This window comes from Orycteropus afer, unplaced genomic scaffold (assembly GCF_000298275.1).
Source record: "Orycteropus afer afer isolate SDZICR_OR568_19922 unplaced genomic scaffold, OryAfe1.0 scaffold00001, whole genome shotgun sequence".
Lineage (NCBI taxonomy): Eukaryota > Metazoa > Chordata > Mammalia > Tubulidentata > Orycteropodidae > Orycteropus > Orycteropus afer.
The window spans coordinates 21,171,620-21,192,406 of NW_006921588.1; the positions used below are offsets into that span (position 1 = coordinate 21,171,620).

Consider the following 20,787-nt stretch of genomic DNA (forward strand, 5'->3'; position numbering starts at 1 on the left):
TCTCCGCTCTTCCCAACCCTACTCCCACTGAAAGGTGGGGAACACACAAAAGAAGTACATAAATGCCAAGGATGTGTAGGGAACTGTCTGCCATGTACGTAATGTGCATGACAGAACCTTTGACTAAGGAAGTTGTGGAGTCTCGGGGTGGTGCAAATGGTTAACATACTCAGCTGCTAACTGAAAGGCTGATGGTTGGAATCCAGCCAGGGGTACCTCAGAAGAAAGGCCTGGCAATCTACTTCTGAAAAGTCAGCCATTGAAAACCCCATGGGGCCCAGTTTTACTCTGACACACATGGGGATGCCATGAGTCATAGTCAACTTAATGACAACTGGTTTTTAAGCAACTTGTGCTGGTCAAGATAGCAATTGCCTAATGGCTAACTGTGTGACCAAGCCACAGGACTTATGGATACTGGAAATAAGACGTAAGCATAGGTCCTGTGACTCTGACAGGAGGGTCTGGTTTTAATGTTGTATCACACAAAATGATATGGGAAGTCAGAGGCTGGCGAGAAAGGTTGGGGGGGTGGAGTGGTCAGGGAAGGTTTCAACAAATAAGTAAGATTAACTTTCAGATAATCTACTTCAAACCCCTCAGAACAGGTCCATCTCTATAATGTGAAATTCTTAACATCCCATTTGGTGACAACAGGCTCTTTTCAATTCACCACTCTTGTTCCCCAAAACAGCTATCCTGGACCCTTGTATTTGCTCCAGGTCTAGCAGATGAATTTTAACCTTGAGTCCTTCTTTTTCCATCCTGTATCCCTCAGTCCATCACTGCAACCCTCCCTTCTCCATATTCTAAAATTTCTTGACCCTCTTAACTTTCTGTGACATGCACTCTACAAAATCAGCCCTGGTTGAATGTAATTCATTTTCTCGCTGCTCCACCTAAAATTTTAAAAGCTTCAGGAAAAGATGTCATAATTGTGAGTTTGAGACATAACAATTTATGTCCTCCCAGCTCGGCTGGGCACTCAGTACTCCCCAGCAATCTTTCTGTGTCCCTCGCTGCCTCCATCTCCCATTGCTCTCAGCAGTTATATATGCCAAACATTCTCTCTTGCTCACCACCTCCTGCTCTACCACCTCCCTCACTTCACTCAGCAGATGACCTTGCCTCCTACTTCACAGAGCAAATTGAGGCCATCAATCGAGAACTCCTTCAATTTCCTCTCCTACCATCTGCAAACTTATCTATCTCTCCTCATCCTTCCCTCCTTGCTGTCTGTCTCAGTGAAAGGGCTGTCCTTCCTCTCATCTGAGCCCCAGATCCCTCTACCTCTGCTTGTTTCCTTTCTCTGCTACCTCCTCGGGGATTCTGATCCCTCAGTCTTCCTCTCTCTCCCATGTATCAACCTTCCCCTTTCTTCTGGCTCTTTGCATCCTATTAATATGAACAATTCTCCTTCATCTTGAAACAGCAAAACAAAAAATATCTTAGTCCCTGCTCTTCTTTCTAGCTACTATTCTATTTCTCTCCTTTACTTGACAGTGAAGCTTCTTTGGAAAGTTGTCTATGTTCATTGTCTTCACTTTCTGCATTTTTCTTCCCACATGGCTTCCAGTTCCACCTCACCACCAGATTGCCCTCAGTAACATCACCAATAGTCTCTTTTCCCAAAGCTGTTGGACCCTTTATTGTCTTTTGACGTGAAACCTATTTTAGCCTTCCTTCTTCCTGAAACTCTCTCTCATCTCCCTGACAAAGAATTTTCCTCGACCTTTATAGCCTATCTTTCTGTCTGCTTCAAGGCCTCTATCCCCCTTCTTAACCCTTCTACTGGGGATGTCCTCTCCTGCTCTATGTGAGCCTTCACTCAGGGCCTCCACCATCTGCAAATGAACCCAAAATAAATATTTATTTTGAACCATAGTTCCCTATTTATCTCTTGGCACTTATTCCAGCTGCTGGAAAGATACCTCCCATCTGAAGTGCCTAGTCATTCCAATCTCAGTCTTCCCCTTCAAACTTGTCTCTCTGTCCCTTATTCTCTATCCTTGTTAGAGATTTTATTTGATCAATTTTAAACATAGCTTTTCAATAAATATAAAGTTTAAGTGTGACCTTCTATAGATTTTATAAAGCATAGTTTTTATAAACACAGGTTTGAAGCTACACTATAATAATGTTTCTAGGGCCTGTTGTGAAGTATAAACTCTGTGTGCCTGCATTAAAAGGTCTGAGAAGTCCCTATTTTAGAGTTCTTGTCTGCATTTCATTATTTTTAAGGACTCCTCTCTCCCTTTCTCTCGCGGTCCATGGCATCATTGTTTGTGTATCTTCCTCCAGCACTCTCTCCCTAGACGCTTACCAATGTACCACTTACACATAAGGAAGAGATAGATGTGGTAACATGTGCCTGTGAAACAAGAGTAAGCCCCTTGTGGGTTCTCTTAATACTGACATGCACAATACTTGCCCTCAGATACCAGTGGTCCCCTTCCCAGAGAAAGAGCTTGCCTGTCCCACTGAAAGAGGCAGCTCTGCTTACTAGTTGCCCCTCAGCTGTTTGGACCAAGAGTAGACACTTACTCAAAGCTAGGTCAATCATATTTTTTCTCCCAGGATTTTGGAGTTGGATTACTATGACATTTAAGTCAGTTAGCTGTGGGGAGTCCATGTTACAGGTCCACGTAGACTTGGGAGCTGAAGCAGAAAGGAGAGATTGTGCAGCCCTAGAGGAAGAGAGAAGAAAAGTAGACTTGATCTCTGACTTTCTGCATCTCTACTCCTATTTCCAGGAGACTCAGCCATACTTGTGATAACTGGGCTCCCTCAGAGTTCTTAGTAACATTTAATCAACCTCTTTCTTAGTGAAGCTGGTTCTACTTCATTTCTATTCTTTGCAATTAACAATCCCTGTGACAATGAGGAAAACTACAATTATTTCTTCTTTACTATGTTTCAAGCCCTCACCAACATCCCTGTGGGGTAGGTAATTTTATCTCCATTTTACAGGAGGAAACCAAGCCTGAGAAAGATAAGGAACTTATCCAAATTGATAATTGTTGTTGTTGTTGTTATGTGCCGTTGAGTCGACCTGACTCATAGCAACCCCTCCTTGGGTTTCTGAGGCAGTATCACTATGGAAGTAGCTTGCCCAACCTTCCTTCTGAGGAGTGGCTGGTGGGTTTGAACCGCCAGCCTTCTGGTTAGCAGGCAAGTGCCTTAGGCACTACGCTACCAGAGGTCCAATTGATAATTAGAATGTGGAATAGCTAGTGTGTGGACCTCGGTTGTTGGAGCACAGTAGTCATTCTTCAACTAGTACATCATACTCTCCTCCATTATTTGTGCTATCTAATTTGCACCTTTGAACTTCCAGTTTATTGGCTGACTTGCCAGATAAATGAGCTCTGGAAAACTAAAATATATTTTGGCATCCAGCAATTCAAAACATGAAAATCATAGAACTGAACTAGACCTGAGTAGTCATATCTTTCAGTGCCTTAATTTACAGAAATGGAAACTGAGATCACTGTTATAGTTTGACTTGTGTCCCCAAAAAAGTTATGTTGAAGTCCTAACCCTACACCTAAACTATACCTGTAAATATGGCCCTCTTTGGAAATGGAAGTTTCTTTTGTTACGTTAGTGGGGTCATGCTGAAGTACGGTGGGTCTTATACCTAATCTCTTTTGATCAGTGTCTTACGAAAAGAGCAGAATAGACATAGACACACCCAGGGGGAGATAAGCGCCATGTGAAGGTATTTCTGCAAGCAGCCAAGGAGCACCAAGGAGTGCCCAGCAGTTGCCAACAAGAAAGGGCTGTCCCTATAACCCATGCCCTGACTGAGACTTTTAGCCTTCAGAACTGAGACAAGAAATTCCTGTTTTTTAAAAGGCTTCCACTTGTGATATTTTTTGTTATGGCAGCATGAACAAACTAAAATAGTTCTCAGATCTCAGGTTACTTATATAATATTGATATACATCTTTTATATAACAGATATATAAAACTATTATATAATACTTTTCATACATATTCCAAATACACAAACCCTTTGTCATTAAGTTGATTCCTACTGACGGCAGCCCTATGTGTTACTGAGTAGACCCATTCAGTAGAATTTTCTTGGCTGTAATCTTTACAGAAGCAGATCACAAGGCCATTCTTTTGCAGCACTGCTGGGTTTGAACTGCCAACCTTTAGATTAGTAGTTGTGTGAAAATAATTTGCACCACCCAGGTACCACTTCACACATCTTAAGTAGATATGAAGTCACTGATCACTGAGGAGCTCTGGTGGCTCAGCGGATAAGGCATTGGGCTATTAACCAGATGGTCAACAGTTCAAAAATCCACCAGCCACTCTGTGGAAGGATGATGGGGCAATCTGCTTCCATAAAGATTTATAGCCTTAAGTAGGTATTAAGTCACTTATAATAGAATCCAAGATTTTTTTTTTTTTTTTTGTAGTTTTCCTCATTGTCACATGCCCTAATCTGCCTGTTTCAAGATAGCATGGTGTGTTTCCTTGAGACAATTAACCTTGTATATGATTTACAACTTATCAGCTAAGAGGATGTCCATCAGCCCTGCACCTAACTAATGGAGTCACTTGTGAACTTAGGACACCTAATACCACCACCCAACCCCAGTTAATATTTCCTTCAACAATGGATGCTGAAAGAAATCTTTTATATCATGGTGAAGGAAAAACCCTTACCATCAAGTCACTTCCAACACATGGTGGCCCTCTAGGACAAAGCAGAACTGCCCCATAGGATTTCCAAAGCTGTCGCTATGAGTCAGGTCTGACTCGATGGCACATAACAACAACAACAACAATCTTTATGGAAACAGACCGCCACATGCATCTTTCTCTCACGGAGCAGCTGGTGGGTTTGAACTCCCAACTTTCAGTTAGCGATTGAGTGCTTAACCACTGTGTCACCAGGGCTCCTTATGGTGAAGGAACTACTTTTTTATTGATTAGAATAAGATTTATTCAGTGAGTATGTCATTGTTCAGAGAATTCCTAAAAAGAAACCTATATTCTTATCTCCTTTTTTATTCCCCCAAATTTGAGTGCTTTCTATGTCCAGGGTACTGTGTTAGGCATTGTGATGGAAATAACTAAGTATACCAAAGAGTCCCTTCCCTTAAAGTATTCACTATCTAATTCCAGCCTTTCCAGTGGGTTGGAAATGGGATTTAAATGCACCAATTATTATATGACAAAGCATATGCTACCTCTTTTTCACATATAAGACTATAAAGAAACAGGAGACATTTAGCAAGGGACAAATTACTATATAAAGTGCAAAATGCCTCTACAATAAAAAGTTGTGACTTTAGTTATAGCATGTATGATTTATTCTCTTAGCCTTTCTGATAAGTGAACCTTTGCATTTTCGTATTTTACTCTTAATTTTTAAGTATTGGAGGGCATGCAGTGAATGATCGGTAGGTAGAGAGAGCAGTAATACCATAGTGCTTCGAAATGGCTCTGTTAACACCTCTGCCCTGTTTTCTGCAGGGACAATGTTTCCCACTCATCCCCTCTCTATTACAGCTGCCCCTGATGATTAAATATCAGTACCAAGCAGCTTTGTAGCATATTCTCCTAGGAGACTTCTTCTATTCATTTCTAGCATAATCTCTTATACTCATTTCTTGGGAATGGAAACCCATCTTGTCGCTTTCGGCCAGGTCCCAGAAGTGAAATAGTGGGGCACATTAATCTGCAGTGACAGCCTAATCCCATTCCTCGCCACCTCCCAACAATTCTCAATTTCCTAATTACCTTTCATAGTTTTCCTTTTTAAAGTTTCTTTCAGCCATGGCTGCACACTGCCATTAAGTCTCCTTTTCCAAGCATATTCATATCCAGGGAAGTTATGAAGGTACATTTCCTTTTGCATGCTGAGTTTGGATGCCTGTGCAAAGCACTGACTGCCTATAGGGACAGAATTTCCACTTTGACTTTTCTGTATAATGCATTTCCCCTCTGTGTGCTGCCTGTCCAAATGAGAAACTTTAGTTCATGTGAATGACCTAATGGATAAGCACATCAGAAGTAATCACATATACGAATGCACTTGTGCTTATAAAGCTTGGATATGTCTCTCTTCCTCTCTCTTTTTCTCCCCCTCTTGCTCCGTACACCCTACATATATAAAATCATATTTTCACAACTACAGTGTGTACATGCACTAAACTATTTATATGAGGGATATACTTACCATACACAATCAAAATGAAGTTTCATGTTAAAGCCCATTTTGATTTTGATTTTTTTGACATATTTTATATGAGAAATTTGAATACACCTTTATAGAAAGTATATTACATGAAAGATATGCAGCCCTATCAAAAAATGGTTTTATGATCGAGTAAAATTGGATAATGCTGTGTATTATGTTACCCTAAAGCAGTATCACAATGCATATTTGAATATTAACACCTCTGAGAAATCTTACAGTACAGAAAAGCACTAGCATCACTAGGGAGTTGGGGGTAGGGGCTGGGGGAGTACAGATAAAATGACTGTGAGTCCAAGGGTGGTGCTAGGCAGCAAGGGGAGGGGCTGCCAAAGCGGTGGCGTCACTTCATGAAAATGAAGAATCAAGAATCAGAAACATATGTTATAATTGCTCTCAATATGTCGTGAGAAGACAACGTAATATAGTGAAAAGAGCCTTAAAAACTTGGATTCAAATCTAGATCTGGTACTTACCAGCTGTACAACCTTGGAAATGTTACATAATGTCTCTGAGGGTTGGTTTTTCTCATCTGTAACATCAGAAGATAACACCTATTTCATTGTTGTTGTCAGGATTAAGTGCGATAATATATGTAAAGTGGTTTATATGTTACCTAGTGTGTGGTAGGCATTTACTAATGATAGCTATTATTATTATTAATAACATTATTATAAAAAAATATTAACACACTTATTACTGTCACCCTGCCAGCTGGAACTGTAACCTCTAGTCAAACAACCACAAGCTTATTAGCCAAGCAGCTTTAAGCACCTAGTCCGTACAAGGCACTCAGTTGTGATGTGTATAGAAAACTCCTAAAATACCCAAGACAAAGTTTATACCACACATTTTGAGACATATATTTTCATAAAAATAAACTCCATCATAGGAAAACAATCACTAATACCAAATATTAATTAATTAATCACTAATTACTAAACTTATATTAACAAACTTTTAGTTATATGATATAGATTAAGGTAAGGCTTACAGAAATTAACATGTATCTGATTATAGTGCCTTCCTTACTAACTTTTTTCACAATAAATCTTACTGAATCTAGCCTTGCTGTTTCTCCCAATGTGGACCACCTCTGAATCTTTCCAAGCATTGCAGGCCCTTGAGATCCTGAATTGTCTGTGATCTTGGACTGCCTCACTCTGGAGATGGAGGACAGTTTGTGGCTGAAATACTCCACGCTGCACTTAGATGCACCAGCAGGACAGACTGTGAGTTCTCTATTCTCAGGGCTTCCACATTAAGGCCAAATTGATCTTTCAGTTTCGAAGGTCCCTGCAATAAGCAAGAAAGAACACAAGAACCTGGATGTGGCCTTAGCCCAAAACCCATGACTGCCATTTTAAATGATGGAATTGTCTAGAATCTCTCTTCACTCTTAAGATGTTCTAACTCAGTTCAAAAAAGGAACAGAAAATAAACACATTTGGACATTGTAAATGGACACTGCTGAAATGACATGGTTGAAGAATGGGTTGTGCTGCATCAGTGAAATTTACAGATAAGTGGAATCATCCCTTCAAGTATCAATTAAAATTTTATTGATTTAAGTGGAAATATCTGTATGTGCATTAATTTGTGCTTAATATAGTCTACAATCTACTACATGCCAGGCACTGTGATAGGCACCTTCACATATTTTAGTTTATTCTCATAAATAACAGATGAAGTGGTTATTATTAGCACAATTTTAGAGATGAAGAAGCAGGTACTAAAATACCGGCCAAAACGATTAAGAAAATGAGGAGCTGAGAAGTCCACACTGAGACATCAGTGTCACTGTGAACTGCGAAACCATAGTAGAAGTTTGTCAGCCTTGTATGTAAAGTGGATGAAATGGTCTCTGGATAATATTCACAAGGTCTTTCCACGTGGAGAGGTAAATACAGTGAGTCTAAGATGCTGTTCTGGACACTCGGAAACCACAATGTCTGACCTAGAGACCTATTGGACATTAACTATAGTTTCCTTACTAACTTCCTCAGCTTTCCAGCAGTCTGACCCACCCACTGCCACTGCATCAATTCCAACTCATAGTGACCCTATAGGACAGGGTAGAACTGCTCCATAGGATTTCCAAGGCTCAAAATCTTTATGGAAACAGACTGCCTCATCTTTCTCCTGCAAAGCAGCTGATGGGTTGGAACCATTGACCTCTTTAACAGCCCAACGCTTTAACCACAGTGTGCCACCGCAGCTCCTTACAGTCTGAAAGCCAATAGAAATCTCTGACACAAACGGCTGTTTTTAAAGAGACTATGCAAACTTTTTTCAAAACTAAGAGTTGGAGCACGTTAGGAATCAAGTGGCCTCTTTAAAGAGCCGTTATCAAAGAACTAGTTGCCTGCAAGTCACTTCTGACTCATGGCAGGCCCATGTAGTCTGAGTAGAATTGTGCTCCATAGGGTTTTCAAAGACTGATTTTTTGGAAAGTAGGTTGCCAAACCTTTCTTCTGAGGAGCTTCTGGGTGGGCTCCAATTTTCAATCTTTCTGTTAGCAGTTGGTCATGTTAACCATTTGCTCCATAATTGCTGTTGGAAGAGCCCCATGACGGTGATGGCTAATGTTTCCTTTTCTGTATTAATAAATCATTTGTGATTTATGATCTGGGTTGACAGGATCATATTCTCAGGGAGATCCTCTGCCTTCCTGTTCAATTTGCACAATTTTAATATTCTTTCTTTTGTAGCAACAGTCATAGCAATCTGCATTGTTTCCAAGCCTCTGCCCTTTGCTTCATTGTCCGTTATCACACTGTAATTCTGCTTATATATTTTGAAGTGACAATGACAAATCAAACCCATTGTTTTCCTTACACTCATTCTTGCTCAAGCTTATTCCTAGTCACCCAGACCCCAAAGCTAGAGCAGTACTTCCCCAGGCACATTCCCTAAAATTCTAGTCTGTGAAGTGCTCCTTGAATGAAGACTTTTGTGATCGAAAAAGTTGTCCCAGTAACTCTCTCATGCTGTTAATGCACATAAGTTTATATAAAAGATTCTGAGAAGTCATGTACATACTTTATAAGATACACACACCTTATACCTCATACTCCACTGCTCTTCTCTTAGTTTGTCATGCTGTGGAGGCACTTACTCATCTATGCCAAGTAAATTTTATGGAAGACAACTACTGGCCAACTGACTGAAAGAGATCGATATATATACTCATTCCAAACAAAGGTGATGCAACAGAATGTGAAAATTATTGAACAATATCATTAATATCACACACAAGTAAAATCTTGCTGAAGATAATTCAAAAATGGTTGCAGCAGTATATTGACAGGGGGCTTCCAGAAATGCAAGCTGGATTCAGAAGAGAATGTGAAGCCAAGGATGTCATTGCTGATGTCAGATGGATCTTGGCTGAAAGCAAAGAATATCAGAAAGATGTTTACTTGTGTTTTATTGACTATGCAAAAGCATTTGATGTGTGGATCATAAAAAATAATGGATAACATTGAGAAGAATGAGAATTCCAGACACTTAATCGTGCTCATGAGGATCTTGCACACAGACCAAGAGGCTGTCTTTTGAACAGAACAAGGGGACACTGCATAGTTTAAAATCAAGAAGAGTGTGTGTCAGGGTTGTATCTTTTCACCATATTGATTCAATCTGCATGCTGAGCAAATAATCTGAGAAGCTGGACTTTATGAAGAAGAATGCAGCATCAGGATTGAGACTCATTAATAACCTGCAATACGCAGATGACACAACTTTCCTTGCTGAAAGTGAAGAGGACTTGAAGATTAAAGATTACAGTCTTCAGTATGGATTACACCTCAACATAAAGAAAACGAAAATCCTCACAACTGGGCCAGTAAGCAGCATCATGATAAGTGAAGAAAAGACTGATGTTGTCAAAGATTTTATAGTCAAAAGCTAAGTTCTATTGACTCTCCTCCTCCCATTCCATTTCTTTTATCAAAAGAACCAGCTGTCATCAAGTGGATTACAACCCATGGCTACCCTATGTATGCCAGAATAGAACTATGTTCCATAGGGTTTTCAGTGACTGGTTTTTTGGAAATAGATCACCAGCCCTTTCTTCCAAGGCACCTCGGGCAGACACAAACTTCCAACTTTTGGTTAGCAGCTGGGCATGTTAACCGTTAACAATTCACATCACCCAAAGACGACTCCATTCAGGCCCTGTTCCCTCTCCCTCTGCCCATGGTAATTAATGTGTTCTGACTGCTGTCACTGCCTCATGGCAAGTTCACTTTGTTTCTCCCTCCTCGTCCACCCTGCAGCTCCTGCTGCACAGTGTAGATCATGGAACCCTTCCCCATTCAGAAACCTTCAGGCCCCTCATTACATACTGAATAATATCCAAAGAGTTTGCTGCTGAAAGCAAACACCCTTCTTAGCCTTTTCAGAAATAGTTTTCTATTGCATGTCCATCCCTCCAGCTGAACAGCTTGGCTGTTACTCTGGGCATGCCTCCTTTTATTTCCTTTCATCATGTTTCTGCTCCTTCTACAATCTGCATCCTTGATAGGGTCACCTTCATAAAGCCTACACTGATCCCTTAAGCCAGAATTATTTTTCCCTCAGAATATGCACAACACTTAGATTAGATCTAAAACACTTTGTACAGTGTGTTAGTATTTGTACTGTGTATACTATGTGCATTATTTTCCTTATGACTATGTCTTCTTTCCCTCACTACTCTTTCGTTTTTTAGAGGAAAGAATTGTGTCTTATTCATCATTGCATCATCCGTAGCATCCAGAAGGCTCCCAAGAAGGTTTATTTAATGAATGAGGGAACTAAACATGCAACTAGCTTACAGTGTATCTTCTCATGGTCCTTTGCCCAAAGCAGGGAAAGCAGTTTGATCCAAAGAGCTGGTGTGGGGGATGATTGGTAGGTGAAGGGCCCTGGTCACTCACCTTCTGATCTCTTTCAGGAGCGGCTCTGCCCTGGCCCAACTCTATGGAACCTCTGCTACACTAGAGCATCACCATTTTAACCACGCAGTGATGATCCTTCAAAGTGAGGTACAGACTTAATGTTCTGCTTCTTCAACAAAATTCTTGGTTTTCTACTTCTCTTTGTCATGTCACAGGTAGATAGATACAGAGCAATGGGATACTTCATTTTAAGCCAAATTAGTGAGACTTTCCTTAGTGTATTTTTATTATTATTATTATTTTCTTTCAGAAGCCTGACCAAGGACCTTGTTTGAGTACTTTCTGAGTTGATTCATTTGAGTTTCATTATTGCTTAGGAGGTTTGTCAGTTTCACACAACAGGGTAGACTGCCCATGGCTTGCCACTAGCACATGATCTTACCTTCCTTAAGGGGTACAGAAGCCCACTAAGTGACTTGGCCCAAGAGGCAAGTGTATCCAAAACCACTTTAAAAGATGGTGGAAGCAGAAACAGTGAGAAATATATATTTTATTAGCACAATGAAGAAACCTGTAAAAGATAAAAAGAACTTAAAATTGTTGATGGGGCCAGTTTGAAAGTGACAACTGCAACTAAAATTAAGACCCAGAGCTAACACCATATGCCTCGTTGTTCCTCATGTGGCAATGCAGGAGTTGGAAGTAGTTAGGATTTTACACTTTTAGCTTTCCACAGAGAAAAACAGAAACCACTAACTGACTGGTTGGGGCTTCTGAGTTTAAAATTGCCAGGAAAGGTTCTGTTTAATTTTCCGCAAGCATACAGACTTTTTTTTTTTTTTTGAGGCCAGGAAGGGATCATATGTTCCCCATTATTTGTCAGTTCTCTAACTGTGCCATTAATTATTATTATTATCATCATCATTAAGGCCCTGCTTTGCTGGAATAGCATCATTAAATATGGAGGGTTTTTTCCTCCAGACTATCTTGAGAAAGCATGTCTTTTGTAATATCATGCAAGCCCTCAACCCCATAAAGGGGAGTCGACACTGGGAACCCGACTGCAGATCAGAGAAGGGCAAACTCTCCGGGGGGTGACGTATTGTCAGATGGATCTTATTCAAGGCCAAAGGTATAGGCTCTCAGTAACTGACAGAAATCAGCATCCTGGCATCTGTGGTCTGGAATTTTCTACCCAAAGTCATGTTTTAGCTGAGTGCTGTTAAAGAGAGAAGTAGGGATCGGAGGAGCTGCAGTTCAGATGTCCTCTCTGTACTTGTAAATGTGGTGGGTGTGCACTTCTACCACAAAAACCCCATCTTTTTAATAACAAGCGTTATAAAGTTTCTTCTGAAGGTCATTTGTTTGTGTGCTCAGGGATTTCTGGGATAAAATTTCATTAGTTCAGACCCCTCTCACTCAGTTCGTGTTCATACAACTAAAACACACTGGCTGCCCTTCGTGGTGGGGTTCTCTATGAAGAATGGAGTATAATAGTAACAGAGCTATCCACTGAGCTCCTGGTGTGTGCCCAGGAGCACACATCCCCTCCTGCCCTGCCCATCAGAGACGCAGAAAGGTAGGTGTTATTGTCATCCCATTTTCCAAATGAGGGGACCAATGGCTTGCTGAAGTCACACAGCCACTGGTTGGCCCAGACCCTCTGCCTCCACATTTGGTTTTCTTCTTATCAATACCACACTCACTGCCTCCTTAAATAAAGAGTAGGAACAGCATCTCTGAGAGACTTAAATCTACTTCAGGAACAAACCCTTGAGGCACTGTGGAAGGTCCACTTCCGTGTAAACAATGCACTGATTACAAATTATTATTTGCAGCTAGTCTGGCTAGCTTTGTTTGGTTAGCTGTAAATTGTATTAGTTATTTTAAGTCCTTTGTTCTTGCTGGTTGCCCTCAAGTAGCAACTCACAGCAACCCCATGTGACAAAGTAGAACTGTCCCACAGGGTTTTCCAGGCTGTAACCACTTCTGGAGTGGATCACTACTAGGTCTTTGTCCCCTGAAATCACTGGGTGGAGTCAAACTGCCGAACTTGGAATTAGCAATTGAGCGCTTAACCGTGGCATCACCAGGGCTCATTTTATGCGACCTTTACAAGTGGTGACATGTGCTCCCTCACAAAATAATCAGAATCCCTGTATTCAGACCAGCTTTCTTCTTAGTTCTCTTCATTTTTTACTGTAACTTTCTCCCAATGGCTCTAGGGACTGCTTTCCCAGAGCTTCCGGCCACTTTTTTCCCAGGCCCCAGAAGAAGGGCCTGTGATTGATCCGTGGGGCAAGACTCAGGGACAGAAACCTTGCCAGAATTACAGTGAGGTATTCCTTTAGTTATTCGTCTTCTTCCTAATGGCGGAATTAAGGATCTGGAAGAGTTCATTTGAAAATTATTATTAATATTGGACCTGGTCCCAGGTGGAACCAATGTACTCTGCTCTTTAAGGAGGGGTGGGGTCACCCAGAGATAAATTAACTCAGAGGAGCAGATTATCATTTGGTACTTGGTAAGAGCTAATTTAGTAATTGATATTGTGGTTCTCTGAAAGAATTAATTTACCTCTTGATGGAGAATAGCTTCTCCTTAAGCTCCTGTTGAGCTGCCCCCATCTTCTGGCTCTCGACACAAGGTTTAAAACTGGTCCAATTCTTGAGCCACCTGTTTATGAGTTTGTATTTCATACGAAATAATCCTGATAAATGAAAAGTCCTGATTTTCAAATTCAGTGCATTGTTGGTCACTTTACGGAAGGATTTTTCACTTTATTAAGAACAAGTTGTGGAGCTGCCTCATGAAGTTAAAACAAATTTTGATGAACAAAAGTGTGTTTTTCAAAGGCAAATACCTATATGTGTATTTGCAAGTTTTCCTAGGTAAATTAGAGTCCACTGGCATAATGCCTAAGGCATTTGACTGCTAACCAGAAGGCTGGTGATTCAAACCCACCAACCACTCCTCAGAAGGAAGGTTGGTCAATATACTTCTGTAGTGATACCTCCTCGGAAACCCAGGGAGGGGTCCCTATGAGTTGGATCCGACTCAACAGCAGTGAGTTTTGAGTGCCAAGAACAATGCCTTATCCACCTTAGCCATTCCATAAACATTCAGTATGCTCAATTTAATCTACCATACGTTTCATTAACGTGTATCTTAACAGTTTGATGCAAGGTTTCTCAGCTTCAGCACTATTGACATTTTGGGCCAAATCATTGGGGCTGTCATGGGCGTTGCAGGATATTTAACAGTATTCCTGGCTCTGTCCACAGGATGCCATAGTATCCACCCCCCAATTATGACAGCCTAAAATCTCCAGATGTTGCTAAATGTCCCTTGGAGGACAAAATCACCTCCTGTTGAGAAGCACTTGTCTAATAGAGTGGTTTTTTTTTTTTTTTGTCCTCCTTAAAGTCACTTGTTCCCTTAGCAAGTGTTTCCAAATGTCAGTTTAAATTTTTACTAGTAAAACTAGTATTTATTTTAGGGTTGGAAAGATTCTTAAATGTTTTGCCAACTTCTTTATTCAGAAATTCTGCAAGAAGTGGACAGTCAGCTGGAGTTACTGGCACAAACATTTCCACAGGAAGACAAGTTCAACCATTTCCAGAATTTTTCCTTCAAGATGGAGTTGATTCTGACTCATTAAAAGCAACTTTGTAGGACAGAGTAGAACCCCCACCATAGGGTTTCCAAGGCTGTAAATCTTTGTGGAAGCAGACAGAGCAGCTGGTGGATTCAAACTGCCCACCTTTTGGTTAACAACCAAATGCCTTAACACTGTACCACCAGGGTGCCTGGTAATTGCATTCTCTCGCTGTGATGTTTGCCAGGCAATCGGTTTGTATTGCCACAAGATTTCCCTGACCTTTTTTTAAAAATATTTTCATCATATCCCCAGCCCCCACTTTTTTAATACGGGGGGGGGGGAATATAATCAACAACCATAGATTCAATGTTCTCTTTTGTGACTTTTTTGTTTTCTCATTACAGGGTCACAATATCTTTGCTAATTTGTCCTCCAAGGAGTATAGTGACCTTATGCAGCTTTTGAAGCAGTCAATATTGGCAACAGACCTCACGCTGTACTTTGAGTAGGTATTGGCATTTGATCTATTTGACAAATGGGTATCTAAAGTTCCATCCTGTAATTAATTTTCAAGTTTGTGTTGGGAGTTGCTTGCTATTCTGGTATTGATATCAATGTGTAAATGAGCTAACTCTGTTGTTTTCCCCTTATCTAAATGAATTTCATGCTCATTTTAAGGCCTTATCTGTAAGCCAAGAGAATCAAGTCAACAATCACCAGATTGATAGCTTTCTTCTGTTTCATGAGCCTTGTTTGGAGCTGTTCGCTCTCAAACTAAGTCATGGACATTTTAGAGACTAGCTAAGATTCCTAAGATTTCAACTGTTATTTGTGATCCGATCTGTAATGGCACTGATGATGATGATGATGGAAAATATTTGCTGCTGGAAGGTTGACTATATACCCAAGCCTTCATTCCTTCCTCTTTTCTTTCTTTCTTTTTCAGATTAGCTATCCTTTTATCCACCATGCATACCCCCATTTGAGCTGGAAATCCCATCCCTCCATACTCTCTGGATCTATCAGGCACCATCTCTTTTGGCAGCCTAGCAGTCTCTTTCTCCCCTGATATGCACAGTTCTCTCCGTTCTTCCCAACTAAACAATTCTTTCACTTGACTCCATGAAGATCTTGAAGTGCCTTTCAGTTTACCTTTCTTTTATTGCCTTCCTTTTTTATAAATTAAACCAAAAACCAGTTGTCATTGAGTTGGTTCCTACTCGTGGTAACTCCATGTGTGTCAGAGCAGAACTGTGCTCCACAGGCTTTTCAATGGCCATTGTCAGAAGAAGATTGCCAAGTTTCTTCTGAGGCCTCTTTGGGTATACGTGAACCTCCAACCTTCTGGTTAAACAGCCTAGTGCATTAAACATTTCAACCCAGGGACTCCTTTTGATAAATGGAGCACATCAATACCTCTATCTTCCTATTTGTGATCTACAACTTGAAGAACAGCATTCACCTCGACAGTCTACCAAAATCAGACTCTCATAGGTCGCCAGAGAGTTCCTTGTCCCCAAATTCAATGTCTTTTACTAATTTCTGAAAAGTGCTATATTCTTTGAGCTATTTACTGATTTCTCATGGCCACATGAGAACTCAACTTCCACAATGTCCAAATGCCTTCCTCTCTCTTCTTCTAGATTCTGTGTAGGTTTCTTTTCCCCTTGCTCCCACATATGAGTCCTTGCACTCATGTTCTTCTTTCTCTACTTCAATCCAATTCATTGCCCTGCCCTTACCGCTTACCTCGATATAGAAGACTCTGAAATACTTCACTCTAACCCTCCCTCCCATTCCAGACCTGTCTCTCCAACTGTCATCTCAAAACCCTTCAGTCGCTTTGTTACTGACAAAGCAAGCTCTAAACCTGGTTTGGCTGTCAAGGCCTCCATATTCTGTCCCCAATCTCTTCTTTATTCTTATCACCTACTTATCTTCTACATGATTTGTTTATTCAAACCAGATACATGAACCTTTGAAAGTACTCTATGCAACCTTGATGATGTATCCCCAACCATACTGCTATTCCTGGAATATGTCCTTCTACTTTCTCTTCTAGCTGAACTAAACATGCTTCAAGGTCTTCTCCTATTTTTCTATGAAATACGTGTCACCTTCTCTGAAATCTTACTGCACTTTGGCATTGTATCAGTTAGAATTAGGTTCAATTGTGTGTGACAGAAAGCCCAAAGTAACAAACAGTGACTTACTTCTCAGTCACATAAAAGAAGTCTGGAGATAAGCAGTCTGGGGCTGCTACAGCAGCTTCTTCATTAAGTCATCAGGGACTCAGGCTCCTTCTATCTTGCTGTGCTACCACCTTCAATACACGGCTTCCACCTTTTAGTCCAAGATAACTGCTCAAGCTCTAGCCATAATGTACATATTCCAGTCAGCTGGAAGAAGGAAGGGACAAAGAAGAAAGGGCCCAAAGGTGATGCAAGCTATCTTTTAAGAGGGTATTCTAGAAGCTGCCATGTAACACTCATGTGGCCAGAATTCAGTCACATAACCATACCTAGCTGCAAGAAAGGTTAGGAAAGGAATTCTTTATTCTGGGTAGCCATGTGCCCAGCTGAAAACTAGAGATTCTACTACTAAGGAAGAAATGGAAGAGGGATATTGGGTAGACAACTGGCAGTCTCTGCCACAGGTACTTATTGTTGGATTCCACTGAGTGGGTTACTGCATAGTATAGTGGAAGAAATAAAGGCTTTGGAGTTATACTGGCCAGGCTTTAAATCTCATTCAGGTCTTCTGGTGAATCCTGGTACATTGAGCCAAGTGTCTATATCCTCTCCCTCCTGAAACTCCACTAAAATGACACTAAATGAATTTGAAAGAAAAAAGAAAGAAAAAGGCATACATTTGCAAGGAGAAAGAGCAAAGGCCAACAACAACTGATAAGAGATGTCAATGCATTTATGGAAAATGAATGGCAATGGAGCCAGCCGAGCAGAAGTAGAAAGCAAAGACCTACAGAAGATCAACTCTGAGAAGCAAGCTAGTTTGCCCTGCAGAAACTTCCTTGGGTCTTGAAGATAAAACGTATCATCAAAAGGAGAGATGACACTCCAAGCTGAAGACAAGGAGATTGCTAAACAGTTTACAGAGCATGAAATCCTCCACAACCAGGGGCCAGGCAGCTCCCTTTTCCTCTACTCTGGGAGAAATGAAATAAAGGGCTCTAGATTGAGGAGAAGTATAGGGAAGGAATGCCATGCAGATCAGAAGAGGGAATTAAATGAAATGGGATGAGTCTCTGGACTGAAAACCTGTGGTCCACAGCCCAGTCACCCAGAAGCTAGGAATCTACAAGTTACACACACCCCAGACTGTCAGATTTAGCAAACAGAAATACAAAAGGCCTAGTTTAAATTTGAATTAAGATAAACAATAGATAATTTTATAGTGTTAAGTATGTCTCATGCAATATTTGGAGCATATTTATACTTAAAAAAAAATTGTCGTTTATCTGAAATTGAAATTTAACTGGACCTCCTGCATGTTATCTAGCGACCCCACCCCACAACACACACAGATCCAATTCCCACTCAGCTTTTAATGCCTTATTATTAAACACATACAGACATTTTTATCTCCAGTATGGAAAGTAGAGGCCAAAACAAACAAAAAACATAAACAAAAACAAAACTGAGAGGAAACAGGGAGAGGAAAAAAAAAAAAAAAACTATTGTTAATATCTTCAGAGAGCTAAGATACTGCATCATGAAACAAAAACAGATGCTTTAAAAAAAAATAATGGGAACAACCAGAGAAGAAGAAAGAGTTCTTGGAAGTTACAACATGATTTCCAAAATAAGAAGTCTAATGAAAGCACTGGGAAATAGAGTCGAAGGACGAAAAGGCGGCAGGAAGGAAGCCACTGCTGGGTTCCATCACACGCCTTTTAGTATTGTTTCACTTGTTAACTGTGTGCATGTGTTACTGGGATAAATATAAATTTTAATTAGTTTTAAAAATATATCTGAAGAAGTAAAATCTCAACTCTGCCACTAACGGGCTGTGTGTCATCAGACAAATTATATACCTCTCTGAGCCTCTTTCCTCATGCGTAAATGGAGATAATAAGTGATATGTTGCAGCATTATTGTGAACATTAACAATAATTTATAAAGCATTTAGCTGAGTACCTGAAGTAAAGAAAACAAATGTATGTGGAAGCTATAATTATTACCAGACTTTTTAAAAATATATTAGATATTTATATATGTGTGACTTATCACTCAAAGTAGATTACAAAATCAACTCTTTGGTTGGATTGTTTTTAAATGGCAACATCTACCAACTCATTTGCTTTATGCCCTAGTTATTTAGCATGTTTTGGCATCCTCATATTTGACTTAACTAGCATGATTTTCCATGTTTTTCTGGATTGATATTCCTTGACTTGGGATTTGTGGAAGGAGCTCTGCTGGCACAGTGGCTAAAGCATTCAGCTGCTAACCAAGGGTTGGCAGTTCAAACCCACCAGCTGCTCTGCAGGAGAATGATGGGGCAGTCTGCTTCTGTAATAATTTACACACTTGGAAACTCTATGGGGCAGTTCTACTCTGTTCTACAGTGTCGCTATGAGTCAGAATCGACTTGATGGCAGTGGGTTGGTTGGTTTGGTATACTTTTGACATTTTTCATTTCCTGTCCCAGACACTTGCAGGATTTTGTGTTATTTTTCTCAAAGTAGAAACATTTCCTCAAGCCAAGTTTCTAAGTAACTTCTAAGGGGAAAAAAATTTCACACTTGGAGTCAATTTATCAAGCCCTGTTAGAGATGTGACAAATTCATTGAATGACCGCTGGAACACAATCAAGGAAGTTGGTAGCAACTCATTTTCTCATTACTCTGTTCTTATCTTAATGCTGCAGCCCCTGCTAATGTTTGCTGACTCCTAAAGAAGGCTTGTTCCCTTTTTTTCAGAGTTATTGTTTTTTGAGGTTCTGAATAGCTATTCATTCCCTAATCTAGACCTTCAGGAGGGTAATTCACTTGCCTGTCTACAGCTGTATTAAAGCGTTGCCATATTTTTAGCCAAAACAATCCCTAGAGTTAATGAAAGGAAAACCAACTACCACAAATTGTCACACAGATGATTTTATTCCACAAATGTCCAGCTGTGGAACCAGAGGGATTTTAGAAATTATATAATCTAATCCATCTCCTTCATTTTGTAGATCACATGCTGAGATCCAAAAAGTAAAATAGCAGCTAAACTGGAACACACACCTCTTCATTTAGGCCTTTTTCCATAATCACAATGTTCTTCTCTAATGGAAGAATCAAGATAAAGTTTCCATTTGGGCTTGAGATACAACACCTGGCAAGATTAACCTTTTTAATCTTGAGATTAGAGTCAATTGTTGCCGTTGAGTCAATTGTAAGGATTTGGAAGTGACGCTAGGAACCAGGAGTGGGGCTGGGAAAGAATGGAAAGCTTCCCAGTGAGGATGCATTCCCTGGCTGGTCACCACCATGGACAGTCAGGCTTGATCCTGCAGAAACTTTCTGAGAAGTCGTGTATGCTACATTTAAAATTTTCCATGCAGTCATTGTCCTCCATTGCCCAAAGTTTGCCCCATGAGGTGTGAACTCCCACACACATCCAAGTCATGCATGTTCAAGGGCTATCAATTCCCTCTGCTATCCCCATTCCCACACATGGAGTCAGAGCAGCGCCAAGGCAGAAAGTAAGTGATGCTCAGGACAGCCGAGGCAGGAGTTGTGGTACTGGTTGTAGCAGTAATATCTGGACAAAGATGGTCCAGAAGGAGGATATGAGCCTCTACTTTCTAGAAGTCTGCCTTTGCAGAGATTCCATTCTGATGGTGATTCAGGGAGGTACCATAATGCCCACAGCAGGGCTGGGCAAACTAGTTTCTAGAAGTCAGGTATTATTGTTGCTTCTTCTGCCTTGACTACTTGATTCAAAAGATGTGATATAGTGGAGAACAAAAAAGGAACTTGCTACTTTCCTCTACTAGGAAAGAAAGATCATTCCAGAAGCTGCTAGGATGAGTGGGGAGAAGATCTATACCTTCTGGAGAAGGGTTTATGGCTTATT

General features: G+C 40.5%; 1 protein-coding gene across 1 annotated transcript in view; it reads left to right on the forward strand.

Moving 5' to 3' along the window:
- The window catches only part of PDE11A (phosphodiesterase 11A), a 592,677-nt gene that overhangs the window by 498,611 nt on the left and 73,279 nt on the right, over positions 1–20,787 (forward strand). The window contains exons 14-15 of the mRNA XM_007937915.2: positions 11,160–11,250; positions 15,109–15,209. Of these exons, the coding sequence (XP_007936106.1) occupies positions 11,160–11,250; positions 15,109–15,209 (192 nt within the window). The remainder of the gene's footprint in view (positions 1–11,159; positions 11,251–15,108; positions 15,210–20,787) is intronic.